The sequence below is a fragment of the Stenella coeruleoalba genome, assembly GCF_951394435.1.
Source record: "Stenella coeruleoalba genome assembly, chromosome: 12".
NCBI lineage: Eukaryota > Metazoa > Chordata > Mammalia > Artiodactyla > Delphinidae > Stenella > Stenella coeruleoalba.
Window position 1 is genome coordinate 72580916 of NC_137158.1, and position 13251 is coordinate 72594166.

The 13251-nt window shown below is 33.7% G+C and overlaps 1 protein-coding gene across 6 annotated transcripts in view; it reads left to right on the forward strand.

The window, feature by feature from the left end:
- The window catches only part of STXBP5 (syntaxin binding protein 5), a 165692-nt gene that overhangs the window by 108719 nt on the left and 43722 nt on the right, over nt 1-13251 (forward strand). For 3 of the 6 annotated variants that reach the window (XR_013830897.1, XM_079939884.1, XM_079939886.1), the window contains 2 exons: nt 2091-2156; nt 6609-6668. Coding sequence is in view for 5 of the 6 variants with exons in the window: in XM_079939884.1 (XP_079796010.1) it covers nt 2091-2156; nt 6609-6668 (126 nt within the window). In the remaining variant the exon portion in view is untranslated. Of the gene's footprint in view, nt 1-2090; nt 2157-6608; nt 6669-6770; nt 6819-13251 lie in introns of all 6 variants that reach the window. The other 3 variants (XM_079939885.1, XM_079939887.1, XM_079939888.1) reach the window with 2 other exon arrangements.

Genomic DNA, 13251 nt, shown 5'->3' on the forward strand with positions numbered 1-13251 from the left:
CAGATCCATCAGAGGAATCGCTGTCTATGGCAGCTATAGCCTTACAACATGACAGAAATATATGTAAAATGTATATATATATGTAGTATATATTTTTAAAATATATAATATTATTTAAGAAATATAATAAAATGTGAAAGTTGAAATTACTCCTTGATCCATGAGCTGCAGAACGGATATTGTGTTGGCAGCCATGAAAGCAACATTAATCTCATAGTACATTTCCATCAGAGCTTTTGGGTAACCAGGTACATTGTCAATAAGCAGTAATATTTTGAAAGGAATCTTTTTTTCTGAACAGTAGCTCTCAACAGTGGGCTTAAAAGATTTCATAAGCCATGTTATAAACAGAAGTATTGTCATTCAGGCTTTGTTGTTCCATGTATAGAGCATAGGCAGAGTAGATTTAACATAATTCTTAAGGTTCCTAGGGTTCTTCAGAATGGTAAATGAGCATTGGCTTCAATTTCAAGTCACCAGCTGCATAACCCCTAACAAGAGAGTCATCCTGTCCTTTGCAGCTTTGAAGCCAGGCATTAACTTCTCCTCTCTAGCTATGCACGTCCTAGATGGCATCTTCCAACAGAAGGCTGTTTCAGTTACATTGAAAATCTATTGTCTGGTATAGCCACCCTCATTAATTATCTTACTGGATCTTCTGGATAACTTGCTGCAGCTTCTACATCAGCCCTTGCTGCTTCACTCTGCCCTTTTATGTTATGGAGAGGGCTTCTTTCCTTAAACGTCATGAACCAACCTCTGCCAGCTTCAAACTTTTCTGCAGCTTCCCCACCTCTCTCAGTCTTCATAGAAATGAAGAGAGTTAGGGCCTTCCTCTGGATTAGGTTTTGGATTAAGGGAATGTGGTGGCTGATTTGATCTTCTATCCAAACCACTGAAACTTTCTCCATATCAGCATTAAGGCTGTTTCACTTTATCATGCATGTGTTCACTGGCGTAGCACGTCTAACTTCCTTCAAGAACTTTTCCTTTGCAGTCACAACTTGGCTAACTATTTGGCTCAAGAGGCCTAGCTTTGAGCCTGTCTGGGCTTTTGACATGCCTTCCTCACCAAGCTTAATTATTTCTCATTTTGGATTTAAAGAGAAAGGGGAGCGACTGACTGACTCTTCCTTTTACTTGAACACTTAGAGGTCACTGTAGGGTTATCAACTGATCTACTTTCAATATTATGTCTTAGGGAATAGGGAGGCCTTAGGAGAGGGAGAGGAATGGGGGAAGGGTGGGTCAGTGGAGCAGTCAGAACACACACACTTATCAACTGAGTTTGCTATCTTACATGAGCGTGGTTCATGGTGCCCCAAAACAATTAAAATAGTAACATCAGAGATCACCGATCACAGATCACCGTAACAAATGTAATATTTCAGACTTTTTTATTATTATTATGAGAATTACTGAGATGTGACATAGAGACGCGAAGTGAGTAAATGCTGTTGAAAACAATGGTGCTGTAGGCTTTCTCAGTGCAGGGTTGCCACGGCCTTCAATTTGTAAAAAAATGCAATACAAGCAAAGTGAAAAGTGCAGTAAAAACAAGGTATGCTTGTATTTTAAATATTGCAAACTTGGAAGCACACAATATTTTAATTATTATTCAGTGATATTTAAGGGAGGTACTTGAGATATACTTAGGGGAAACCACTTTGGGGTTTGAGTTGAGAGTCCTTATGATGTAAAAGTCACCAAATTTATTACCAAATATTTATTCTCCTTCAAGTGAAATCCAATAAGAAGTATGTACGTCATATGCCCTCAAATTGCCGACTTTAAACAAAATCCTGTGTTATATCTAACGTCCCTGAAAAATAGCAAATTATCTCTTTTGGAAATTGTTTCTTATTTGTTTAACTGATGACTGCTGTGTTAGTTTGAGGTGTTTTAATATCAGAATACTCCTATATTCTGATCTCAAAACTAATGAGCATAGTATCAATGCCAGCGTAGTCTGCTAACCTGCTGGGTTTTTTTTTTTTAATGGGCTGTCATTAAATACATACTGTAAATAGGAGGTAGAACTGCACTTACATAAACTTGTGGTGTGATTTGGTTTTGGTTTTGTTTTTTAGCAGGTCTGTGCGATATTAGTGAAGGGACTGTAGCTCCAGAAGATCGCTGCAAATCTCCAACTTCTGGTAATTTGCTTTTTATTTTATTAATAATTATAATTCTACAAAAAATACAGCTTGTCAAATTTGTACAGATAAGCGTTTAAAACACACCTACAGGGAACTTCTGTGTCACATATTTATTCTTAAAATCATAACTATTCTTTGCATTCTCATTAAGTGAAAAGAAATGCATTAGATAAAAATCTACAGCTACTACCTGTTAAGAGTCGTGTAACTGTTTACTTAGCTTCTAATATTTACACTTTTTTGGGAAAATGTATTTTACTTCTTACCATTGGATCGAAGGTTTCGTCATCTACAGTTTTTGTCTTTGCTGTCAGCATGCCTGGAGTCATCTGGTAGAATAGTGCTCTAATCCATGAATAATGTTCACCTAAATGTTATGAAAGATTTTTAACACTTATCTAATGGTGACTGTGGACAGTTAGAATAATTGTAGACTAGTTACATTTGATTTTGATCAACGTAATATGAGATATAATTTTATAGCTGTATTAAAGCATTTGTCCTTTCTTATCCGTATATTAGTCTTATGTAACCTATGTATGTATTAATATTTCAGAGTAACATTACTTTTTGAGTCCCCGTACAATTAAGAGGATCCTGAATTCACTATTTTTTTTAGTGGATTGAAATTTTGCTAAAATTTAATAAGGTTAACTTCATAATTTTAACTGACAGATTTATTAAATCATTCTGGCTGGGAATTTTCATCAGCTTTCTACTGGAAAGATTGTTCTTAACAGAAAGTAACACTGTTCTTAGATTTTGATCCTTGCGTAGGTAGTTCTACATCAGAAATAATTTTAAGAATGGGGAAAATTGAGAGGTGCATTTTACTTTACTCCCTCATATTTCAGTTTACCATTCTGTTAGATCTAGGACCAATAGAACTTTTGTGAGGTTTTCTTTTTAAAATTGCATTTTCCTGATATTGCTCAAGTTAATCATTTCTTTTCTTAAAATATATGCACCTTCTGGTTTTCTTAATATTCAAATTTCATATTTAAGTACACTCATTACACCAATAAAACATATGGAATACAGGAATCACTCATATCATTAGCACCTAATATTAAGCCTGAACGTTGGTAGAATAACATTGAACAAGTAATATGGAGCAATACGTACTTCCCATCTCACAGGACTAGAGTTATTTCTGAATATGATTTAGAATTATAATATCTCTTAATTATTAGTGTTCTTCCTCCAACCATATACAGTACTGTTCTGATGTTCTCACCTTCCCTAAAGGCCATATGAATGCACTTGTCAATATGTTAAGACTATAGGCCACATTTGATAACTTGGACATGTGATATATTGTCTTTCAATATATTAAATGACTATCAAATGTGTTTTAACAAGATTCAGCCCCAATAAATTAATACTCCTTTTCACCCTAAGTCAGACTTTCAATAGGTGTATATTTCTAGCAATTTGGGATAACCCAACGAGAGGTAATTGTAGATAAATATGTAAGTACACTTCAGTATAATTATTCAATAGATAAATATGAAAAATGCATACTGGTAAAAACCCTCCAGGTTCTCTCTTGTACCAGAGAAACTCAGACATCATTCAACATTTTCAAATATACTGTGCTCTTTGGTTCACATGAAAAGAAAATATAGTTTTAACGTGCAGAAATATGTGTGACACCAGGCATCCTTTTAGGTGAATTTTAAATACAAAGTAAAAATTGTGACCTCAGAAATCATTGATAAATCACAAATTCTCATCTTCAGATATAACCTCTTAGTTTATTTAGTCTTTGATTATTCTCTGAAAGAGCGAAGAGTTATCTGAAGAGTTATATTCATTCATGCATATCAGAAAAGACTGCTTTTACAAAAAACAGACCACACTTTGGTAGACAACAGTTGTACCTAAAACATGTTTCATGTACCGGGAGATGGATGTCAGTCATGCATAAGTACTCAGAACTACCATAGAAACTAAAATAAAGCTCTGGAAATAGTTGCTAGAAAACAATGTTTGTGTTTATGAGAGAAGAAATGTATAAAAAGTGGGTTGGGAGTTCAACTGAATTCCTAATACATACTAAGAAGAGGACCTCTATTATAAAAATGAAAAGTAACCATATGCCCTTTATCAAAACCAATATGTTCATTTGAAATAATACGTATAATTGAAGAGAAACTTTTCTGAAAAGCTTTTAAAGCCCGTAATCAAGATTTGTGATCTGAACAGTTGAGGCAACTGATATCAAAACTCTATTCAAAAATCATCCTGAGAAAATCCAAGTTATGAATAGAGTTTTCCCTTTCCATTTATCTTTAAATAAACCAACAATCTCTCTGAAATAGAAAATTAATTCTGCCATCCTGAATTAACATAGAAAATTATTTCTGCCATCTTCATTTGATCTTTATTTCCAAGAACTCAGATTGCTTCACTGAGCACTTCTCTAATGTTGGGATATATTTTAGTGCTGCTTCCAAAGTTTATGTGTGTGTGTATGTATGTATGTCTGTATGTATGGATATGGGTATATACATTTCAAATTGAAGAAAACCCAAGGCCACATACCATGAGATGGTGCCCTCAGGAGTTTCTGTGTACCCTAGAAAAAAACAAAAGCTGTGTGTATTTTCTGTGTTTATTTAATCTAAATTTTAAAATATATTCAAGTAGGAAATGCTAAAAACATTTTTGGAACTTCTTCATGAGCTGTCACAGAAGTTATGACAACTGGTAGTAGGCATTTTCAGTTCAGGGAAAAATATATCTGCTTCTTTTATTCACATTTACGGCTTATGTTGCCTATTTTTATGTTAGAAATACTGGGCATTTTTATAATTTATATTCGTGTTCAGATATGCTATCTTGCTATTAGTCTGATATGAAATATATCAAATAAAACAAGTGTTAATAAATATTTGTGCATCCATGTGGTTATGTAGTATCAGAGATGAATAATATTTTAAAGTATATGTAATATCTTCTCATAACCATTATCTTCTTTAAATCTGAATTATATTATGGGAAAAAGGAGTGTACCCTATTTCTATTCCTGAAAATGTTGCTGAGCTCAGTGTTACTTATGTCATATTTTTTGATATAGGATTTATGAGGATCTATAAATGCTATTTAGCAAAAATAACATAGTTTTAAAAGAGCAATTTTTATAAGACTGTTTTAGAAGTAATCGGATCCTGCCAATGTTGACAGGCTTTACTTGGTCTGAGAAGAGACTTCAAGGATGTTTTCCACCTGGCCACAGAAAGAAAGTACGATTTTGTGGGGGAAGGTCAAATTTTGACCTTATTTGTGAAGGCTCAGTAGTTTCACTGTGATAAAAAAAGGAATCAGCATAGAAAAACCATTTTATTTACTTCCAGTTATGTTCTAGATAGTCACTTCTAGCAGAAAAGCTATATTCGTTCAGCAAATGTTTACTTAGAGATTCCTACATGAAGAGCACTCCACTGAGTCCAAAAGAGATGCAAATATCAATCACATAGAGTCCCAGCTTCTCAGTTCAGTTCAGTGGGAAAGGTCAGGTGTATGTAAACTTAAAATATAAGGCGTTAAGTGATTAACATAAGAGAAGTAACAGGTGAACTTTTACAGGAATTCAAAGAAGGGGGGGTGATTTATAGCTGGAGAGATGGTGAAAATTTTAATGGGTGAGATATCATTTGAAATGTGTTACAAAGATAGGTAGTTTGACTCTAATAATAAAGTCAACTAGAATACTACTTAGGATTCCCTTTATAATAAAAAGTTTGTGTTAGAAATGAAAGAAATACAATGGAAATTAGGAACATCTTTTTAAGGAAAAAGGACTAAAATCTTAATTATAAAAATATTAGATAAACGTATTGAAAGTCACAGTTGAAATAAAATATTTCTTACCTCATTAAATTTAAGTAAATATTTGAACATATCTAAAATTATAAGTATCATCCTCAGTATTTTAAAGACCTCTATGGTACTAGTAGAATTTATATATGATTTTAAAGTTTGTATCTAGAAAGCTAACTCTAAAATAAACTTTACCAGTATAGTACTTAAACAGGACTCTAAGTGCTACTAGATAAACCTTATTCGGTTAACTAATATCAAGAATTTTTATGTTTTCTTTCAGAAACAGATAACTTCTTATATTTTTCTTTATCTGTTCTCTAACTTATAATATATACCAAGATTTTGCCAAATGGTTGTAACTTATGGAAAAATTATTATACATTAGGGTTAATATTTATACATACTAGAGATTGGTCAACGAAAGATAATGCACTACTGATTGCTGTTCTTACTGTAATATTATAAGAATTATTATTAACTATATACATGATATTTTCTTCTGGCCAGTAGTATGGGAACTTGTTTTAAGGGTTACCAGATTACTTTGTACTTTTCCCTGTGACAACTCAGCGTTTGTGACTGACTATGTGCCTGTTCCTTCCATTGTCTTCATTTGTGTAGGTTCTTCATCACCACACAATTCAGATGATCAACAAAAAGTGAATAATTTTATAGAAAAGGGTATAGTATCTTTATTTTACAGTATTTTCTTTTAATTACATTTAATTCATGTAGTTTACTTTGAATAGATTTTGACATTTTGTATCAAAATATTATTTTCAGTGAAGATCAAAAGCAGAAAGTTTTCCAAGATGGTAGCCAGTGATATAGGTAGGAAATAGACATTTCTATTTTGTTTCTAATCCTTGCTATTTGCAATGCTAACTCAATACCAGAAAATTATCTAATGCATTGCATTTTGTATATATTAATTTGTTATTCCTATGCTAAACAATCATCTCCTGGGCTGTGTTTCTTCTAAACTCATTGGGGCAATAATTATTAAAAATCAGTTAAACTGGGGTTGCAGTTCTTCCTCTGACTTAACAGTGAGAATTGTTCTATTAATTTTTATTTTTGCTTTATTTTAAAATAAAGCAGGGTTCAATTTATGCCATATGTAGTACAGTTTTATACTCCAAAGTTTTGAAATTTTTTTCTTCATAGTTTTACTTGTATTTTTTCCTACCTGTCTTCTATCCTCACATTATCCAGGCTCCAGATTTCAAGGAAGTGGTTCTTTAAAATATTGACTTGTAGTCCGTAATCTGTACTACCCTTGGGTTAAATGGGAATTTTCTACCACTCCTTCCCCCCAAGTAAAAATGAGTGCTACTTTGAAATTAATTACTCAGTCCAAGATTTTCAGAGTTTCAAACCGGGGGATAAAATATATAATTAAACTTTAGGGACATAATCAAACTAGGGTTTTTTAGTCATAAAAATTTGAATTTTGTCTGAGGATTTTTGTGTGTGTGTGTGTGTGTGGTACGCGGGCCTCTCACTGTTGTGGCCTCTCTCGTTGTGGAGCACAAGCTCCGGACGCACAGGCTCAGCGGCCATGGCCCACGGGCGTAGCCGCTCCGCGGCATGTGGGATCCTCCTGGACCGGGGCACGAACCCGTGTCCCCTGCATCGGCAGGCGGACTCCCAACCACTGCGCCACCAGGGAAGCCCTGTCTGAAGATTTTTACAAGCCTGAGAAACACCATTTTACTAAAAGAGAATACGTTTAATCTTTGATGTAAATCCAAAAATTTATTACACTGTTAACATATTACTTATTTCCCCCAAAACTCCCACAATTCATTGAATTGTCTTAAATTAGATGAATTTCTAGGCAGCTGGAATAGATTTACATTTTTTCAACTGATAAAGTTTAATATGTGGTAAATTTCTAAAATTCTTAGAAGTAGCATCCATATTGTTTGCATGTTGTAAATTGAACCCTGTTTAGTCATATTAACATTGGCAGACTTTTAGCACCTCTGGTCATTTTCTGAATAACGCGGTTTATTCTTGGGCAAAGGGCTCTTCATTTATGGAGTATCAATTATTTATCTGTCTGTATTTGTGGTACTTTAGTGAATCATTTGGTAACATTTAAATCACTTTCATTATCTACGAGCACTACTGCATACTTCTTTTTCAACCAATTTCCTTTTTAGTATATACTATCTTAATAGTACTTTAGAGGTTCTTTTACTGTCATGTAATGTAAAAAGTTAGAAGGGACTTTTCTATGTATAATTTATCAAAGAACTTGTAGAATTTAATTACCTAGGAATTTTACCTTGCATGAAAGTTACTTTGTACATAATTAAATTTTTCAAATAATTTATCTATTTGATTTTCGATCCTGGGGTTATGTTTGCTTTGTTAAATGTTTTGACTCACTTTCCTTTTTTTTCTGGGTTATGAATAGAATATGAAACATGGAATATCTGAGTGTGATTATTTGAAAGACTTTAATAAATTTCTTAGGACTGAGAACATTATTGGAAGGATAGTTCTTTGGTAACATAAAAAAGAAAGCAAGAATGTTACCAGCAAGTGTTTTTGTCATGCCACTTTCTGTAGTTATATTTTTGGGGAAACATTAACTTTATTCAACTTTTCAAACTTATGTTAGCTATACAGTTATAAATAATTATTTTTCATCTCCAGAAACCACTTTTATATCTCCTATTTTATATATAATTTTAATTGTTTTCAGTTGGAATCTTTCAGTATTTTTTTTGAAGTATAATTGACTTAACAATATTATAATAGGTTCAGGTGTACAACATAGTGATTCAGTATTTTTATACATTACCTACCATACAAAGTTATAGTATTTGTGACTGTATTCCCTGTGCTATACATTACATCCCTGTGACTGACTTACTTTATAACTGGTAGTTTTTTAATTCCAACATATATCCCAAGGTATATAGAAGGCAAGCTTACTTCTCAATTTTTTCTTCATTCAGATGGAGACTATGCCATTTTAGATAGTAAAGTTTTTTCAGTTTAAAAAAAAAAAACAGTTTATCTCCCTACATTAGTGTCTAGTTTCGTAGTAAGACTTAGCATAAAATATGCTACTGAAAAACACATAAAATGTCAATGAAACATTGGGAAAAAATTCATAAAATCTCCTAAAGACCTCTCTCTTTTTCTGTCAATACTTAAAGCTTAATAGTATCAAATGTGCTAGGACTCCTTGAGCGTTCTGACCTCACTACGTTCCCTATCATCCAATCCCATACTTGCTCTAAAGGATCCTGAACCTCATAAAATTATCACCTTGTTCTTCTTCAATCTACAGACATTTATTGCTTTAGCTTAGGCAGTTATGCTGTGGCCTAATAAGGGAAGGCATAAGAATTAAGCCTCGAACCTCCAAGATCATCACTGGTGAAAGAACGACCTTATGTGGAAGGCTGACAGAATGTATTGGCTCTGAAGTTTTGTCCCTAAGTTTCACTTACACTTTGAAAGTAACTGCTGCTTGTGTCATATCAGAGAGGATGGGGCCAGGGGGTGTACAGGATGTCATTCTCACTTTAACAGTCTGACCCAACCGTGGAAAATCAACTGTTTTTTGCTGCCTGACAGGACAGCTGAAATAGCTGAGACAGTAACAATTTTTAAAAAATATACTTAACAATTACAATTTTCCTAGCACACTGTAGCAACCATTTATAAATATTTTTTTCTTATTTAATCCACTCAGTAACCTCAGTTAGCTACTTACTGTTATTTCCCTGTTTCACAGATGAGGACACTAAGAGTTAAAGAGTATGTAGAGTATCTATTGGTTACACAGCTAGCAAATGTCAGAGCCGTGATTTATACTGAGCTTGTCCAACTCCACTGTTTGTCCTCTTCAACAATATCCTGTATTACCTCTTAAGAAGATTTACTGAAGGCTGTAAGGATTCAAAAACAAATCTGTTGTGTGATTTGAAACTAGATAATCTGGCTCTGACCCTGTTCTATCTACATGGTAACCTGGAAAAAAGGTGGCTCATGTTAAATTCTGTCCAGGCACTAGGTCATGGGGGCCATCATGGTACCCATCACGCAAATATAATATGCAGTGCCTGGAAGTCTACCTTCCTCAAAGAGCAGACTCAAGTGAAAGTAAATAGAGTGGACAGTAGGGTGCCCGAACCCATCTACCCAAAGCCTGGCTTCATTGTTTGTTTCCTGACCAACAGCTAACTCAGGTAAACGATACTGACAATGACTTCATTGTTCGTGCATAAGAATAGCAGCCTAAAAAGACATAACTTTAGTCTTGTGAATTTAACAGTAAAAATATAGCATAGTATAATGCAACTGCAGCATCCCTATGCATTTAATAAACATAGAGTGATTTGTTTTGCCTGTTCATACCTTATGAATAATTTTTGTTAGTAAAATCTTAATGGCCAACATTTCCAAAATCAATAACTTTCCTGTAGTTAGTTAGCAATTTCTGTAAATCATTTAGAAAATAAGATTGCTTATCAATTTTTTATTTGTTCATTATTTATATTTTATAAAATTTCAGAAATATATAAAGCTTTTTATTATTCTAAGTTTATATAAAAATAGTCCTAAAATATGTATCTTTGTTAAAGTATTAAACAAATTTTTCATGATATGAATAAAATATGGTCCAGATGTTAGCATTGTTTGGTAGATCTTGAAATTACACGATTAAACTTCTCTAAAGATCATTCTATTTCATTATGAGTCTTTCAGTCTGAAAGTAGATTTCTAGCTGGATTCTATAGTCTACAACCCTGCCCATGCCCCATTTTATTACTGATTTTCATATAGAAGGAATGATTACATGAAACTGTGAGGGGGAAATAATACTGGAGATGAAAGAATAAAGATTCAAAAGTATGGTGACTTAATTAGTGCTGTGCCAAAACAAACAGAATAATAGCTCTATTTTTTCTTAATTTGGGTGTAGTTGCTTTACAGTGCTGTGCTAGCTTCTGCTGCACAGCGAAGTGAATCAGCCATACGTATATATGTATCCCCTCTTTTCTGGATTTCCTTCCCATTTAGGTCATCAGAGAGCATTAAGTAGAGTTCCCTGTGCTATACAGCAGTTCTCATTAGTTATCTGTTTTATACATAGTAGTGTATATATGCCAATCCCAATCTCCCAATTCATCCCATCCCAGTAGCTCTATTTAATGGACACCTCCTAAGTTCTAGATATTATACTAGATATTTGTCGTATGACATTTATTAATATAGGAAAGATAATACCTCCAGGGCCCTTTTTATGTCTCAAATTTTTGAATTAGCAGTTACTTGGGGAACAATTAATTTTCCTTCTTAGCAAAAACTGAAGTAATTTTTGAAGTCTACTTAAATGAAGATAATGTCCAAGTGCTGTTTTCATGAGTTCTCCTATACATGAGTCCCAATGATCCCTTTTTCATATTAAAGTGTTCTAACAGACTTATATCTGTTCTGAACCATTATATTCTAAATCACTAACTTATTAAATCCTACAGTTTTAAAGCAGCTCAAGCCCCTTTATTTTTCAAGATAAAAAATTGAGCCTATCCAAAGAAATATCCCATGATCATGACTTAGTCAAGATCAGAATCCTGGTCTGTGCACTATACACTGTAGCATGTCACTGCTCTCATAGTGTATGGTCTCTTCTTGTGCTGTCTTCCCAATTCTTTTATATTTACAATTCGAAAAATAAGTTCTCAGAGGTTTATTTGGAGTTCGCCATATGAATTTGAAAAGGTTTGTATGAAATTAAATAGAATTTTAAGTTTTAAAATTATTCTAATTCATTATAAAACAAATTAGTACTGATATTTCTAGTTTATATTCCCCAATATTCAACCCAAAATGTGGCTGCTACATCTATAGAAGTTCATCTTTACATTTAATCCACAATGTGGCTACTGAAAGAACAGAAGCTCATCTTGAAAGAGAAGATGAGTCAAGTGTGCAGTAATACCGTTTTTACAGGTAACTTTAATATTTTCCACTTTGAAAAAAGCGTATTACTTTTTTTTTTATATCTTAATTGGAGTATAATTGCTTTACCATGGTGTGTTAGTTTCTGCTTTATAACAAACTGAATAAGTTCTACATATATATATGTTCCCATATCTCTTCCCTCTTCCGTCTCCCTCCCTCCCACCCTCCCTATCCCACCCCTCTAGGTGGTCACAAAGCACCTAACTGATCTCCCTGTGCTATGTGGCTGCTTCCCACTAGCTATCTACTTTACGTTTGGTAGTGTATATATGTCCATGCCTCTCTCTCGCTTTGTCACAGCTTACCCTTCCCCCTCCCCATATCCTCAAGTCCATTCTGTAGTAGGTCTGTGTCTTTATTCCTGTCTTACCCCTAGGTTCTTCATGACATTTATTTTTTCTTAAATTCCATATATATGCGTTAGCATACGGTAATTGTCTTTCTCTTTCTGACTTACTTCACTCTGTATGACAGACTCTAGATCTATCCACCTCATTACAAATAGCTCAATTTGATTTCTTTTTATGGCTGAGTAATATTCCATTGTATATATGTGCACATCTTCTTTATCCATTCATCCGATGATGGACACTTAGGTTGTTTCCATCTCTGCAATAAACATTTGGGTACATGAGTCTTTTTGAATTATGGTTTTCTCAGGGTATATATGCCCAGTAGTGAGATTGCTGTGTCATATGGTAGTTCTATTTGTAGTTTTTTAAGGAACCTCCATACTGTTCTCCACAGTGGCTGTATCAATTTACATTCCCACCAACAGTGCAAGAGGGTTCCCTTTTCTCCACACCCTCTCCAGCATTTATTGTTTGTAGATTTTTTGATGATGGCCATTCTGACTGGTGTGAGATGATATCTCATTGTAGTTTTGATTTGCATTTCTCTAATGATTAGTGATGTTGAGCATTCTTTCATATGTTTGTTGGCAGTCTGTATATCTTCTTTGGAGAAATGTCTGTTTAGGTCTTCTGCCCATTTTTGGATTGGGTTGTTTGTTTTTTTGTTATTGAGCTGCATGAGCTGCTTATAAATTTTGGAGATTAATCCTTTGTCAGTTGCTTCATTTGAAAATATTCTCTCCCATTCTGAGGGTTGTCTTTTCATCTTGTTTATGGTTTCCTTTGCTGTGCAAAAGCTTTGAAGTTTCATTAGGTCCCATTTGTTTGTTTTTGTTTTTATTTCCATTTCTCTAGGAGGTGGGTCAAAAAAGATCTTGCTGTGATTTATGTCATAGAGTGCTCTGCCTAGGTTTTCC